Genomic DNA, 17,022 nt, shown 5'->3' on the forward strand with positions numbered 1-17,022 from the left:
ATTTTCTTTTGTGTCATAAGTGCAAAGTCAACACAGTACAAAAAGCAATTCATGTTCTCCTATTTTACAGAGGTGGCTTTTACTCTGTGGACCCCTGTACATGTCTCAAGGACCTTTGGGGTCTAGGGACCACACTTTGAAAACTGTTGCTTTGAAGGTGTCTTTCTAGGGAACATTCATTCCTTATGGATGTTACTGTGCTGCTTTTCCTTTTTTTCCTCATAATGTTCTATACTGAAAAATCTACTGTAACTATTTGTTCATTTGTTTTTGTGGCTCTTTGTTTAAATACAGGAAGGCTTACTGTGCTTCTGGGGGGAAAGGTGGGTCAGAACAGTTTTCTAAGCTTGAGGATTCAGAGCTCCCTCTTCTATTGTTTTCAGAAAGCACTGGAAAACATGCCCAATAGTGACCCCTCCTCGGGTGACCATCCATCTTCCAGACTCATGTCTGCACCGTCATTCATTTGCAACTGTCATCTTAGTTGTATTCTATCTTAGATTCTGCTTTTACCAGTTTCCCCAAAATATGGCTTTAGTCTTGAGTGAGATCTTCAGCTTATGGCTTTTAAAAGTTTATGAGGGCCAGGCATGGTGGCACATGTCTTTAAGCCCACCATTCAGGAGACAGAGGCGGATGAGCCAGCCTGATCTACATAGTGAATTCCAAGCCAGCCAGGGCTATATAGTGAAACCTTTCCTTAACACAAAAACAAACAAAAAAATTTCCAAGGCCCAAACTGCTCCAGCACTTTAAAATTTTAATTTCAATTAAGTTCGCTGGCATTTACCTACAAGTTGGATAATGTAGAACCCCCTTCCAGTTTTGGTTGCAATTCTCAGTTTGGCCTACCAAATCTGCTAGAGTTTGTACTGGGAAATTTTTGAGATTCATTTATTTCAATGCTCTTAAAAGTCAAGTTGACTTTACTTAATCACACACATATATGTACACACAATTATACCCCCCATATTGTTTTTGGATTTATTTTATGTATATAATTGTTTTGCCTGCATGTTTTTGCTTTGTTTTGATTTTTTCAAGACAGGGTTTCTCTGTGTAGCCCTGGCTGTCCTGGAACTTGTTTTGTAGACCAGGCTGGCCTCAAACTCAGAAATTTACCTGCTCTGCCTTCAGGGTGCTGGGATTAAAGGCATGCACCACCACACCCGACTTGCCTGCCTATTTGTAAATGTACCATGTAATACCAGGTGCCTGCGGATCAGAAGAGGGCATTGGATCCATTACTGATGACTGTGAGCCACCACATGGGTGCTGGAAACCGAACCCGGTCCTCTGGAAGAGCAGCCAGTGCTCTTAACTGCCAAGCCATCTCTCTAATAACCCCCTCAATGTCTTAAAGATTTTCCATGTAAGACTCTGAAAAAACACCTAGTTCTTCTTGGTGTTATATAAAACATTAATTGATACTTTGATATCACTCATGAGCCACATGCATTTTGGGGACTGTTCTAAGGTTTAGGGTATACATTAACTTAATTATTACTCCTTATGAGTTAAGCTCTGTTACTTACTTCAGTTTGCAAGTAAGAAACTGGCATACCAGAGAGTTAAGTAACAAGAACATTGTCACAGATATTGATTGTACCTCATTCTTTGTGTCAATGAGTGTTATTTAGGAGGCCTGATTCTAGCTTCGTCAGAGAAACCCTTGACAGTTTCATCTTGCTTGTTTGCTTTTATCTTAAACTTCTCTGAAATTGACAGCTTGCTCCATGTATTATGTATCCTTGCAAAATTCTGAGAATAATTTTTTTTTAGATTGAATTCTAGCCAGGCAGTGGTGGCGCACACCTTTAATATCAGCACTCAGGAGGCAGAAACAGGCAAATCTTTTATGAGTTAGAGGCCACCCTGGTCTACAGAGCGAGTTCCAGGATTGGCTCCAAAGCTAAACAGAAAAACCTTGTCTAAAAAACAAAATGAAACAAAACAAAAACTGAATCCTAGCTGTGCAAAGTTCTTTTCAAATTTTGTTTTGCAAGTGTGGTTGGCCTGTGCCTGTAATCCCAGCATTCAGAAAGGTGGTACAGAAGACTACTAAAAGTTTGAGGACAGCCTGGGACCTAGTAAGACCCAGACTCAAAATAAAACTAAACTAAGCAGACCAAAAACCATCAATAATCAAAATAAATCAATAAATTTTGTTTTGAAAGCTTTTAGGGACTTGCCCTACATCTTCCAGGTAATTAGGGAACCCAAAAAACGAAGGCTGTTACTCTGTGGTTTCTTACACCGTCTTTGACCATATCTCTGATTTGAGCCAATTGTTATTTTTTCAAATGGATAGGTATCATGTCCCAACAGGCACACAAGGCAAATGGTCCATTCTTCTGAGCCGTGGGTGGAAGGCCTTTCACAGATTCATATGGGAGGAAGGAGAGAGCCTGTTTTCACTGAATGCTGTTTATCCAGCTAGAGATTATAACATTTCTACTGATAATGTCTTTTCAGAACTGGTGGAGTCTCTTTCATTGCAGGGATCTTATGCTGGAAAAATCCATTCTATTGGTGATGCCTTCAGAAATTTCAAAAATCTCCGATCCTTAGATTTATCAAGGAATTTGATCACTAGCCTCAAGGTGGGTTCCATACTCCATGATCAGCCAGGTCAATTCGATTTATAGTCACATGAGAAGAAATAAGAGATAGAAAATGTCAGCTTGGGAAGTATAGGATCTTCTTTTTAAGTGTTACCCAACTACATTTTATTACTTTCTTTTTATGATTTATATATTTTTATTTTGTGTACATTGGTTTGCCTGTATTGGATCCCTTGGAACTGGAGTTACAGTTGTGAGCTGGGAATTGAACAGGTCCTCTGGAAGAGCAGCTAGCACTCTTAACCACTGAGCCATCTCTCCAGCCTCCATTTTATTACTTTTTATAAAATTCTTTCACCTTTATGCTTAAATTTTTTCTTATGAAATATTAGGTAAAATTCATTTTGTTCTCAGGGAAAAACTTTATGAAACTTGCATTGCCAAGGGCAATAGGACACTTTTCAATGCATGTAAAAAAAATTAAGATTCTGACTCACAAACATACAGAATCTTTGTCTCCATTCTGAGAGGAAGACTGGGTGGGCTTAGGACATACCCAGGATATGCAGGTGCAGATGGTGCACAATACACATGGAAAAACACTTGATTGTGTTGTCACTGTGTATTTTTCTCTAGGGATATCAGGAAATGGTGATATTAATTAAAGCAAAAACAAAAAGTGACCAGGTTAGCAGAGCAGAGGCAATACAAGAAGTAGGAAAAAGACATTCTGGGCATGCATTAGATTTTTATTCTAGATCCCAGTCCCCATAAAGGTCAAGCACTTGGGGAAGCAAATATAGGATGATCCCTAGAGCCTGTTGGCCATCCAGTCAGTGCGCTCCAGGTTCAATGACAGACTTTCTCAAAAGACAAAGTGGTGCCCAGCATAGTGGCACATGCCTTTAATCCTAGCACTTACAAGGTAGAGGCAGGAGGATCTCCTTGAATTTGAGGCCAGCCTGGTGTATATATAGTGAGACCCAGAACAGAGCCAGGACCTAGACAGTGAGACTGTCTCAAAAACAACAACAATAGCAAAAATAAGGTAGTGAGCAATTGAGGAAGACCCTTAAATCACCCTTTGACCTACACACACACACACACACACACACACACACACAGGAAGAGACAGATTTAAGCAGAGTTTATAAGGATAAGCAATGTGCAGTTGCCTAATGTATTTTTTTCTTTCAGGGCATCCAATATTTATGTTCACTCCAAGATCTGAACTTATATTATAACAACATTCCTTCACTAGTGGAGGTGTCCCGACTACAGCCCTTGCCCTTCCTCAAAGAACTAGATTTGAGACTCAATCCTGTTGTAAGGAAAGATACAGATTATAGGCTTTTTGCTGTGTACACTCTGCAAACTCTGGAAAAACTAGGTGAGACCCTCCCTCCTCTTCCATTCCTCCCAGAGTTTTACTAAAGCAAGCTTCCTCAACCTTTAGAATGTTTGACCAAAGTGTTCACCGGCAGGAGACATTTGTTTATCAGTCAATATTTATGTAACTCTTTGTGTTGGCAGGATGTATGACAAGTACTTTTATTGTTTATTGAATGACCATCTATGATTTTATCAGCTGCTTCCAGCTTTAGTTTTCTTCAGTTGATGGTTTCTCCACTACTTCCTCCTCAACATAAAATTTCTAAGTGGAGACTTATTTTTCCAGGTGCCCAGTTTTATCAACCATAATAGTAATAGAAGTCCCATGTAATTCATTAGGAACTAGTTGACAAGTGGCAAAAATGTTCCTTAGAATGAGCTAGCCTGCATTTCCTCATAATTTCATTGTTTAGTATATTTTCCTATTGATAGAAAATGTAATTTCAAATGGTCCTGGAAAAGTTATTGTTGGGAAACTAAGTTAAAAATTGTTTCAGAAAAATGAAACATTCAGCCTTAATATGAGATTGTTTGCTATCCAAGCTTAGCTTTCCTGGAGTAGTAGTTGACCTGGGTGGCAATTGTTGCTATGACATCTGAGTTACTGCTTACTCTAGTGACAACATAATAGAATTATGTTGTGACCTGTCTCTAGTGCATGAAGATAAATCTGGTCTTCAGTTTTCCCTCTGTTAATATGAGTTTCTGACCTACTACCATTGACTGTAAAAAAGAAAAATGTTCAGACCGCGGTTTTTGCCTCCAGATGACCGAACTGTGCGTGACAGTGAGAGGAAAGCTGCCAAGCTGCATTTCAGTCAGTTGGGCAACAGTGAAAATTTTCTTTTAGAGGTGGAAAAAAGGTAAGAAAAAAATCTCTAATTTTCTTTTAGTATTGTTGAAGGGAATTTCTAGTTTACTTTCCTTGTTTTCCAGTAGAATTCTCAAATCTGGATTAAAATTTCCTTTTTACAAGCAGATCCATAGGGCAGAGAATCAAGCCCTCTTTGTCCTTGAACTGTAGAGTCACCTTTGGTTGTAATTGTAAATTCTCCAATATTATCACAATGTATCAATGGGGACACTATAAAATTTCTTATTCCATAAATTCTTACCTATCCTCTGTTGGCAGAATTACCATTAGTACACAGTCTTTTCTCATTGAACTAGAATTTCATTACCACAGGCAAGATTTCAAGTTTTGTTGTTTTGGCAAATTTCTAACAAAACAAAAATTCTACAAAACAAAAATTCTACAAAACAAAAATTCTACAAAACAAAATGTAAAGAGACCTTGAGACTCTCAAGTATCTGAATAGTACAGTTCTCCATTTCTTGTTATAAAATCCTACTAAAGGAAGATATATCTTCTACACTAAACTCTTGCTTTTAAACGTTAGCCTTTTTGAGGCTGGTGAGATAGTTTAGTGGTAAAGGCACTTGCTACCAAGCCTGACAACCTGAGTTCAGTGCCAGGGACTCACATGGTAAAAAGGAAGATCTGACTCCTGCAAGTTGCCTTCTGACTTCAGTATAGATGCTGTGGCACATGCATGGACACACATATCACACTCCGAAATGAATAAATGTAATTTGACATTTTTAAGCTTCATTAGTTTTTTTAATTAGATAGAAATTCCTCATGATGTAAATAATTCAAAAAAGTTAAAGTTATTCTATATTTTGCTGTTGTGAGTTAAATATTTATTACTTTTCTGTGTATGCTAAATACATGGCTGTATTTATTAGTTTATTCTTTGGTCTAATGTGGTGTTCACCACCCAGAAATAAATACTAGTTATATTTCTTTGGGACGGGGGAGGTGGTTCACTTAGGAAAAAGTGTCTGCTGCACAAACATGAGGATATTAGTTTGGAGTCCCAGAATCCAAATTAACAACAACAACAAAAACAATAAAAATAAAAAAACAGACATAGCAGCACATGTCTGTAGCCCCAATGCTGGAGAGGCAAAGACAAAAGGATCTGGGGGCTCACTGGCCAGCCAGGTCAGCCAAATAGATGTGCTCCTGGTTTCATGGAAGACTAAGTCTAAAAAAATTAGATGGAGAGCAATCAAGGAAGATAGATACCTGACATCATTTTCTGGCCTCCAGAAGTACACACACACACACACACACACACACACACACACACACACACACTAATATATGTGTATGTTACATGTACACATGTGATTTATGTATGTAACATGTGTGTGTATACACATTGGACTTAATAGTAGTTTGCTTCCTATATATATGGTGTTTAACAAGACATCATGAACATATCTCCACATTCCTTTTCTATTCTTCATCATATAAGTCTGTTATTTATCTATTTGCCTTTAGTTTTCTTTTGTGGTATTGAGGATTGAACCCAGCTCCTTTGGCACCTTAGGCAAATCCTCTACCACTGAGCTTTTCCACAGCCCCTATAGTTTACCTATTATTTTCATCTCCTTCACTAGAATATAAACTCATGAGAATAGAACTTCGTTTATTGTAGTATCTTTAGCGCCTATATAGAAATTGCTAAAAAGAATAATTGTTTAATAATGAAAACTAGGGCTGGTCAGAGGGCTCACCAGGTAGGTGTAAAGGTGCTCGCTATGCATGTCTGGTGAGCTGAGTTTGATCTCTGGAACTCCTATAAAGATGGGAGGAGAGAAGCATCTCCACAAAGCTGTCTTTTAACCTCTACATTTACCTGCGTATGCATACACATAATAGTGGTAATGACGAATAAGTGAAACCAATACCTGCTGGTCTGACATATTCTTTTCCAAATTATTTTAGCTATCTTTTGTTTGTTTGAGACAGGTTTTCTCTTTAATCTGTTGAAGTGACCTTTAGATGATTGCTAAACCAGAGGTTAAAATGTTCCTCTATATCCAGTATTACAATGTCTTATAAGGTCCCCAGTGTTAGGTAGTTCTTAAAGGCTCTCCAAGTCCCAGTTTACCTACCTATAAAAGGGAGATAATAGTAGAGAGGCTTTTTAAAAATTATTTTAATGGTTTATTTTTATTTTGTGTACATTGGTGTTTTGCCTACATGTATGTCTGTGTGAGGGTGCTAGATCCCCAGGAACTGGAGTTACATTTTTGAGCTGCCATGTGATTGCTGGAAATTGAATCTGGGTCCTCTGGAAGAGCAGTCAATGTTCTTAACTGCCGAGGAACCACATCTCCAGCCCTGTAGAGGGGATTTTATGATTAAATAAGATGATGAATATCAAGAGCCTGCACTCAGGCTACATTTCCTGTTCTTCCCAAGTAACTACCTCAAAGTACAAACACTTTCCTCTTTTATCTGTTTTTCTGCCTAACAACTACAGTAGCCTTACTATAATTCATGCTAGCAGAACTATTCTTTCTGTGACTTAACTATGCTTATTTTAATTTTAAAAATTATAGTCTCTCAATTCTTAGACTTAAGTTTCAGCTAAAAAAGAAAAATAGAAAATGCTGAATTTTCTGGCTTTCCCACTTAAAGGTTGGTATTCTTTTTTATCATAGTTTTCAGTATAAATATTCTGACTTATAAAAATCATGGCCTTTACTGAGATATCTGTAAAGCATATTATATTAATACATCATAGAGCATTTGGGGGAAAATCAAGAACTAATGTTTTCTAGCAGCATAGACTGGTGACCTCAGAAGCTTTCTTCTGAGTTTTAAATAAATCCTTCTCGGTGACAGCTCTAGGGAGAAGACAATGAAAAACTGTGTGACAGATGAGAGCTCTGCATCAAAAGTCAATCCTGAGGTTGACAACAGGACCGAAACAGGTCAGCATTGTTTCTGTGGCCATAAAGTAACCAAAACATCAGTTGTCTTTTGCTGTCATAGCCAATCTGCAGTACAATGAAAAGAAAGTAATTGTGAAAACATAGATTTAAAACAAGTTCAATATTTACTGGCTGTTTCTCTTTCCCACTGCCAGAAGAACCCTGTGTTATATAGGTGTAACCCAGCACCTTTCAAAGCACAATCTATATACAGTTTCATTTACACCACCTTACATCATTTGTGCACCCTAAAATTCCATTACCCATCTCCACAGGCTCCTGGGCATTGATTGTTCAGGTAACTTATTTCCTTGGTCAGAGACTTGTGACTCAGCTGTATTCACTGCTGCTAGCATGAGGAGCTCCTAAGCTTCCCAACCAAGTACCTTCCCAGCTGCGGAATCTCTTGTGTTTGCAATAACTTGACTTCCTCTTCTTGTTTGAGCTGAATTATACTCCATTAATATCATATTTCATTAGCACAGACAAGGATCCAATCCATGAGTTAAAATATATGAGTTAAAGTATACAATCTCTACTGATTACAGTCTTAGTAGACAGCCCATTTTCAAAGGGTTTTGGAAGCACCATTATTGGTATCCCAGTACAATTAAAGTGGTTATTCCATGTTAATGCCGTGCCTCAGACTGAGAGAAAGCTTTGCATCAGAGAAATTGTATCTAATGCACCCTTGTGCATTAGTCTGCCGGTCTCATGCCATCTACATCAGGTGACCATCACTTTCCAGAGAAGAACTCTAATGACAGGAGATTGGCTGTGTAGTTCAAATATTAAAGGTTTTCAGTTGCTAACACATATTACTTCATAGACTTTTTAATCTATGTGAACATTTATTGAGTCATTTTTTCAGAATTTTCATGATAAATCATAATAAAGTAATATTTTCCTAATTCTTTTTTCTTTTTTGCCTTGATAGCTCAGTGCATATAAATGATAGGACTGTGGTTTGCTTTGTTTTGCACTTAAAAAGTGTTTTTTATATTTCAAATAGATGCAATTTTTAAATAATTTTGGCATATGCTGAAATTATGAAGAACAATATTCTGCTTACTCAGAATCTCACCACAAAATAGAATCATGATTACTGCTTTTGCTAGGTTTTTCTTCTGGGTACCCACATTTGTATATCCATTTTCAGATGAGAAAAGTACTTTGAAACAAAATATGACTGCCCCCTTATGTGAGCTGAATTAGAATTAGACTTCTTTAGTGTAATACATCATTAGTGTGTGTAAGAATTCACTCCAGGCATTAAAATGTCTTTAAGTTTACCATCTTCACTGAGAATAAACTGCTGCACTAGACAACCAGTTTCCAAAGGTTCTTTGAGCCACCACCTGCTGCCTAATTTTTTAATGTAAAATTTATTTTGCTGCTTTGAGACATTAAAGAGCTTTGTTTCCCACTGCAAATTGTGTTTGTGCTAGATCCCTGGGGAGGATAGCCAGTAAGCTCTGTTGGTAATGCAATATGACTAATGTGGTTATGCCATGTTAATGGCCATGCCCTAGACTTTCCTACAGAACAGTTCCCACCTGCTCAGTTGTTCAAAACAGTGCTTTTGAATAGGCAGAGAACTTACACTATCTTGGATTCTTGACACCCTTCTCACACTCTAAAAATAAGCACACTCAGGCTGTAACTTTAGCCTCCCTGTTCTTTCTCTTCCCTCTGTTGATATAATGACACTTCTCACTTTTTCATTTTTTGTTTGTTTGTTTTTCAAGACAGGGTTTCTCTGTAGCCTTGGCTGTCCTAGAACTTACTCTGTAGATCAGGCTGTCCTTGTACTCAGAGATCTGCCTGCTTCTGCCTCCCAAGTGATGGGAATAAAGATGTGCACCACCACCATCCCTGACACATTTTAATTTATAAAGTAAACATATATTATTTATTTTCTGCTTTCTCATTTATTAAAAATATTAGTCTGGCTTGACAGCTGTACCAGGGCCTCAGCAGCTCCTCATTTCCATTGACTAACTAGAGTCATCTCAGTCTAATGTTCCAGCCTCTCAAGCTAACTGTCCCCCCAGAACAGACAAAGCCTAAAGAGCTCCTGTGTTTCATGAGAATCATCCTAACTCTGCTATTATCCTAGCTCACAGTCACATGGGTATTGTCCTAGTTTTCTTTCTATTGCTCTGATAAACATCACTACCAAAAGCAACTTGGAAAGGAAAGGATTTATTGCCTTAAAGTTCCCAATCACAGTCCATCATTGAAGGAAGCCAAAGCAGGAACTCAGTCAAGCAGGGCAGAAACCTAGAGGCAGGTACTGTAGTAGAGACCATGGACTGGTCTCTGTCTTACTGGCTTGCTTCCTATGGTTTGCTTAGCTTGCTTTTTTTTTTTTTTTTTAAATACAACCTAGGACCATCTTCCCAGAGGTAACAATGCCACAATGGCTGGGCCCTCTCACATCAATCATTAGTCAAGACAATGTTCTATAGACTGGCTCACAGACCAATCTGATGGAGTCAGTTTCTTGGTTGAGGTTTCCTCTTCCCAGATGACTCTAGCTTGTGTCAGGTTGACAAAAAACAAATCAGCACCAGGGTTTGATCCTGCTGCTCCTTCAAGTTCATATCCTTCAGTGTGATTCTGAGTCCTTCTTTCCCTTTCTTTCTGCCCTACTTATATAATAAGTGACAGAATTTGAGTTACAAGTGTGGTCTATAAATCATTGAAGTTCTTCCTGTGGCTTCCCCCCCCCATTCATTTTATACTTTGATGCCAAATTAATTCTCTTAAAATGCAGCTGAGAGAGCCGGGCTGTGGTGGTGCACACTTTTAATCTCAGCACTTGGGAAGCAGAGGCAGGCAGATCTCAGTGAGTTCGAGGCCAGCCTGGTCTACCAAGCCAGTTCCAGGACAGAGAAACCCTGTCTCTAAAAACCAAAACAAACAAAAACACAGCTGAGATAATTAATTATACACTCCTGACTAAAGATTTGATGGCTCCCACCCAACTATTACATTAATTTTGAATTCCTTAACCTGGTATACAAAGTTCCCCCGAACTTGGGCCTTAGCTTATTTCTTCAGCCTACCCTGAAGCCTTGTCTCCTACTTCTCCTCTACAGAGTACAATGCTCCAAGGAAACCAGACCATCTCCTCCTCTCCCATTCAGTCCTTCCTCTGTCTCTCCTCTGCAAACAAAATACCATTCTTCTGAAAAGCTTTCATCAAATGCTACCTTTCTTTATGACCCAGCTCAAAGTCTTCATCAAAACCTTTAAAATTCATCAACAAAAAGATTTTTTTATTTTTAAAATCAAATGTCTATTTAATATATATGTATGAGCATGTACGTGAGTTCATGTAACCATGTGTGTGGAGACCAATGGGTCTTTCTCAGTCATTTTCCAACTCGCCTATTTTTTTTTCATTTTGCTTGGGCATGTATGAATGTTATACATGAATGATGCATGTGTGTTTGTATATATGTGAGTGCACATATTTTGGCAGGAGCATATACATAAGTATGTATAGAGGCCAGAGGTTGAAATCAGGTGTCTTGTTTGATCACTTTCCATTTTGTATATTAATTAAATAGGGTCTCTCACTTGAACCCATAACTTGCCAATTCTGCTGCCCAACTTGCCCATTAGGATCACAGGAAAGCTGCTGTGCCCACCCAATACTTATGTAGGTGCTAGGGATCCAAACTCTGCTCCTTATGCTTGCATGACAAGTGTTTTAATAACTGAACCTCCTTTCATTTTTTTTTTCCATAGTCAGGGTGTCTTGCTGAATCTGGAGCTCATCAATTCAGCTAAACTGGCTGGTCTCACTATGTATTCCTGACTGGACTGAAACTCTCTATGTATAACAGGTTGGCCTTGAATTTATAGAGGTCTACCTGCCTCAGCATCTTGAGTACTGAATTAAAAGTGTGTGCCACAAGCAAAGTGTAGAGGCGCACACCTTTAATCCTAGTACGTGGGCAGCAGAGGCAGGAGAATCTTTGTGAGTTCCAGGCCACCCTAGTCTATAGAGTGAGTTCCAGACCAGCCAGAGCTACATAGTGAGACCCTGTTTGGGGGGTTACACATGCCTAGTTCTTCTGTGACATTTTGTGATTTTAGCTCATTTCTTCCTAATGACAATAAGTAGTCTATTGTCCTATAGTTTACTTCGTAAACTCAACTTCTGAAGAACATCTTTATTGCCTCTGAAATTTGAAATTATAATGGAAAAGGATACTATAAATATCCTTGTATAGATTTTGTTTTGTTTTGAGACAGGATCTTTTTTGTTGTTTTTGGAGACAGGGTTTCTTTGTTGTCCTGAAATTCACTCTGTAGACCAGATTGGCTTGAACTTCGAAATCCATCTGCCTCTACTTCCATAGTGCTTGGATTAAAGGCGTGTGCCACCATACCCAGCTTGAGACAGGTCTATGTGCCTCTGGCTGTCCTAGATTTCCTTGTGTAGACCAGGCTGTCCCTCACCTCAAATAGATCTACCTGCCTCTGCCTCTGCCTCCTAAGTGCTGAGATTAAAGGTGTGTGCAAACATGCTCATTATCTCCTTGTACAGATTTTTATATAAATGTGTCTTCATCTGCTTCAGAAATTACCAAATAAACTATTGGGATTATGCAACAAGAGTTGCATAGACAACAGTCAATGTGTCTGGAAACCTGGAATGGCATGAAAAAAGGAGGAGAAGCACATTCTGGCTGTCATGAACAGCGTTAGTGAAAATGTGATTGGGTAGAATCTGATCAGATTATAAAGAACAGTGAATTCCTTATTAAAGAGAATTTATACCAGGTGGGTGGCACATCCCATTACTCGGAAATCAGAAATGGGGGTTCTGTGTAAGTTTGAGGCCAACCTCTTCTACATAATGTTTTCTAGTCCATCCAGAGCTACATACTGAGACCCTGTCTTAAAAGACAGAATTTTATCCTGTGGGTATATGTATATAGAACACGTGGATTTGGATTTGAAAGGGACTCTTCTCATTTTTTAGCCAATTCTCTTTGTCTTTAAATAAAAGCACACTTAAAATATGCTGATTTAAAGAATATGTCTTGCTTTAAAAGAAGAAAAACTGGCCACAAAAAATTCACCTCATGGGCAGGAGAGATGGCTTAGTAAACAAATAAAGTACTTGCTAGACAAACACATGGGCCCAGTTAGGATCCCTAACTCACATAAAAAGCCAAGTGTAGTGGCGCTGGCCACATACACACACACACACACACACACACACACACACACACACACACACACACTGGGTAAGGGGCGATTTTTAAGAAACTTACCTCAGTGGTTCATCCCTATACCTAACAAACACATCAAGGTCCTCTTTGTTATTACATATTTATTTATTTATTTATTTATTTATTTATTTATTTGTTCTCTCTCTCTCTGTCTCTATTTCTGTCTCTCTGTCTCTGTCTCTGTCTCTGTCTCTCTCTCTCTCTCTCTCTCTCTCTGGGCACTCATGCTACAATGTGAATGTTGGGGATCAGAGGACAACTTGCAGGAGTTGGTTCTGTCCTGCATATGGGTTCCAGGAATTAACTCAGGTGGTCAGGCTTGGCAGCAAGTGCCTTTACCCTCAGCCATCTCATCAGCTCCAAGGTCTTCTTTATGACTCAGCAAAAGCTATCCCATTTCAATTGTTGATTCTCATTATCTCAATTTAGCCATGATGGTGTTTTAGCTGGATAAAAGTCATCAGGGATAGCAGAGACTTCCCAAAATACTGGCTTAAACAAGACAAAAGTTCATTTCTCTTTCATAGAGCTATTTTAATTTTTTAATTTGAAATTGGATAAGATGTTTATTACAGTTTCACAATGAGAAGAAGGGGGCAAAAGAAGTCGAAGGAGACAGAGTTCCTGCTCTAGAGTGAGACTTGCTCTTCAAAATATCTCAAAATATACCAATTGCTTGAGTCTAGGAATTCTGGGCTGTAATGTGCTATGCCAATCAGGTGTATGTTCTAAATTCAGTATGATGACCTTCTTGGTGGGCAGGGGACTACAAGGTTGCATAAGGAGGGGTGAACTAGCCAAAGTCAGTAACAAGGCAGGTAAGAATGTCTCTCCCTTGCCTAGCTGGGTCACTGAGAGGGGATGTCCATAAGAATGGTGTGACAAGAGTAGGTGAGTGGTTCTCTGTATCAGATATGGACTTTGAAGATCAAACAGCTGAAGTGCCTTCCCATAGCTGGGCAGCAAGTCCCTCCTTGTTGGGGATCTAGGCAATACATTTTTATTTCATCCTCCTATGTAGTCTTTGACCAAACAAGTGGATTAGAGCATCCCTCCTCAGCTGTGATTGCTAGCAGCTGAAGTAGTCAACTATTAGTTCTTTGTCCCTATATCAATATTATAAAGTCAATGTGGTCCTGTTACCTTGGTATGGGGGTTCAATAGTGGACAATAATGTCACAACTGTACTTGTTTTGGGGGATTAAGTACACCATATATTTTCTATATGGAGAAAAATAAAGTATAAGATAAAAATGATCTAAGAATGCAAATTGTTATGCTACCTTTTCCTAATTTTCCCTGATGTGGCATGTGTAAAATTTAGCCATAATTGTGTCAGAACAAATTACCAAAGTTTTTTGTTCAAGGAGAACATAGCAGGACAGGCAAAGAAAACACATGATAACCCAAGTTTCATCCCTGGGACACACTTTGCGGAAAAAAGAGGCAATTCCCTAAATTGCCCTTGACCTCCACAAGTATGCCATGGTATGCATGCATGCATCCACACACATAGTAAATAAGTAAAGTGTAACAAAAATTTTAAAAGTAATACAGCAATTGGTCATAGTAAAATGCCCTTGTAATTCTAGTACTTTAGAGGATAAGGCAAGAAGATCATTAGGTAAAGGCTAGCCTGAACTACAAAGAGAAATCCTATCTAGGAAGTAGAGAGAGAACCCACAAAATGAGGGGGGAATTTGAAAATCATATATTTTATACAAAGAACTCTTACAATTCAATAACAAAAAGATGAGTGACTTTGCACTGGGGAGTGGGCCCAGAGGGTACAGTCAGTAGCTGCACAAGCCTGGTGACTTGGGTTCAGTCCCCAGGATTCATGGGAAAAACTAAGATGTGGAGGTACACATCTATAATTCCAGCTTTCCTATGACAAAAGTGAGAGGATGATCACCTGGAAGTATGAGAGTTGTTTATGCAGCATAGCAGCATAAATAGAGACCCTACCTCTCAACAAGATAAAGGTGAGAACCAACTCCTAAAAGCTGCCCATTGACCACCACATGCTCTTCTTGGTACCCACACAATCAATACAATATTTCTTAAAAGATGAGCAAATTAACTAAAATGTGGACAAAGGATTTAAATAGATGCTTCTCAAAAAAAAATATGCAGCTGACCAACAAGCTCATGAAATATTCAGCACCACTAACCATCAGGGAAATGCAAATCATTACCTTTTCATACACATTAGGATTACAAGACTCAAAAGAATAGATAATAAGTGAAAGCAAGGATGTGGAAAACATTGACCCTTCATACATTGCTAAAAGAGAATGAAATTGTACAACATCTTTGGGAATAGTTTAGCAATTCCTCAAGAAGTTAAACATAGAGTTACCAGAAATTCCACTCTACTTCTGTTTTCTGAGAAAAATAAAAACATGTCTATGCAGACATTTATACAGTAATAAAAGCAGTGTTATCCACAATGGCCAAAAGCCTATTGATGGATGAATAATGAAGCAAACTATGGTATATCCATATAAGGAATAGTGTTCAGTAATGGAAGGAATGAATTGCTGAGACATGCTACAGACTGTATCTTGAATGAGGCCATATGAAGCAGGCCATATTTGTATGATCCCCTTTATTTGAAATACCTAGAACAGGTAAGCTTATACAGACTGAATTGAATTGATAGTTTTGAGGGGATAAAAGGAAAGGGGAAATTGGCCAACTATAGGATTTCTCCATAGGGTAATGAAATGTTCTGAAATGAAATCATGGTGATAGTCGCTCAACTTTGTGAACATACTAAAAATCACTGAGTGGTATTCTGTAAAAGGATGAAAGCAATCAATTACAGCCCAATTAAAATAAAATTCTCACTCACCCCCAAAAGAGTGACTTTGTAGAATCTGATGACTGAGACTTCAGTGTGAGAATCTAAGAACAAGTTTCTGTTTTGAGGGGTTAGTTGAAGAGAAATACCAATGCCCAGACTGGAGAGATAACAGCAGAAGGAGTCTTGTAAGTGAAGATAGTGTTTGACTTAGAAAATACTGCTTATGTATGTTTTGTGCTTTTATAGGGAACTCTGTTCAGGAAATTTAGGGCTGGACATAAAAAGAGATCTGATTAAACCAGGTATACACCTGCAATCCCAAAACCTGGGAGGTGGAAACATGAGGGTCAGAAGTTAAAGGTCATTCTTAGCTACATAATGAGTTGGAGCCAACCTGGGCTACACCATATCCTATCTTTAAAGAGAGAGGGGCCAGTTGAGAGTGACAGAGAGTTCAGATATTTTGACTTTGGATCATTTAGACTTCAGTTATCACTGAAGCCCAGGAGGTATGCTAGCACTTGGCAAAGAGCTCAGACATTGCAGGATTTGTTTAAACCAAAAATTAGGTTGAAGGAAATAAAAAGAACCTGTGAGTCTGGAAACCGATGTTAAATGCTGCACAGAAAAGATTGTCTTCTGTAGGGTGAGGGTGAGAGGAGCCTGAACCCAAATCCATCCATTTACTTCAATAATCAGATTGCAACCACCAGTCTGCTTCACCTTGTTTTGTCCTTAGTGCCACAATGAAAGCTACCAAAGAACACAATGCTTGAGAGTTTCTTGTTAGTCTCAGAAAGGTAGTTTCACCAAATTCAGCGATGGAGTTTTAGTAGATTTACAGACAACATTTCAAACCCAGCAACCAACTCAGAAATAGGATGCATCTCAGAGCCTCAAATGAACTTGGAGCTGTTGCTCAGGAGGCTGTCTTTGCTATTCTGTTTTCATTTGCACTGGCCCTTGGTAGTTTGCTGCTGCCAGAAAACTTGCAGAAGAACACATTGCTTGAAGAAGGCCCAAGATTTTGAAACTATCTTGATTCTTGCACAATTCTGCTAAACCAATACAAATTCCCTAAACCAATACAAAAAAAGAAACTTATTTTTAAAAGTTCCTCCAGAAGATGGAGGCTGCCCTAGAACTTGTAAAAACCATGTTAGGAACCTCTTGTCAACCTTTCCTGTCCTGGGATAAGCACACAGTTGTG

General features: G+C 38.6%; 1 protein-coding gene across 1 annotated transcript in view; it reads left to right on the plus strand.

Moving 5' to 3' along the window:
• Positions 1-17,022, plus strand: part of Lrrc36 (leucine rich repeat containing 36) — a 50,967-nt gene that overhangs the window by 13,812 nt on the left and 20,133 nt on the right. Inside the window, exons 2-5 of the mRNA XM_027405819.2 lie at positions 2,476-2,603; positions 3,762-3,954; positions 4,723-4,819; positions 7,660-7,748. Of these exons, the coding sequence (XP_027261620.2) occupies positions 2,476-2,603; positions 3,762-3,954; positions 4,723-4,819; positions 7,660-7,748 (507 nt within the window). The remainder of the gene's footprint in view (positions 1-2,475; positions 2,604-3,761; positions 3,955-4,722; positions 4,820-7,659; positions 7,749-17,022) is intronic.

This window comes from Cricetulus griseus, chromosome 3 (genome assembly GCF_003668045.3).
Source record: "Cricetulus griseus strain 17A/GY chromosome 3, alternate assembly CriGri-PICRH-1.0, whole genome shotgun sequence".
In the NCBI taxonomy this organism is placed as follows: domain Eukaryota; kingdom Metazoa; phylum Chordata; class Mammalia; order Rodentia; family Cricetidae; genus Cricetulus; species Cricetulus griseus.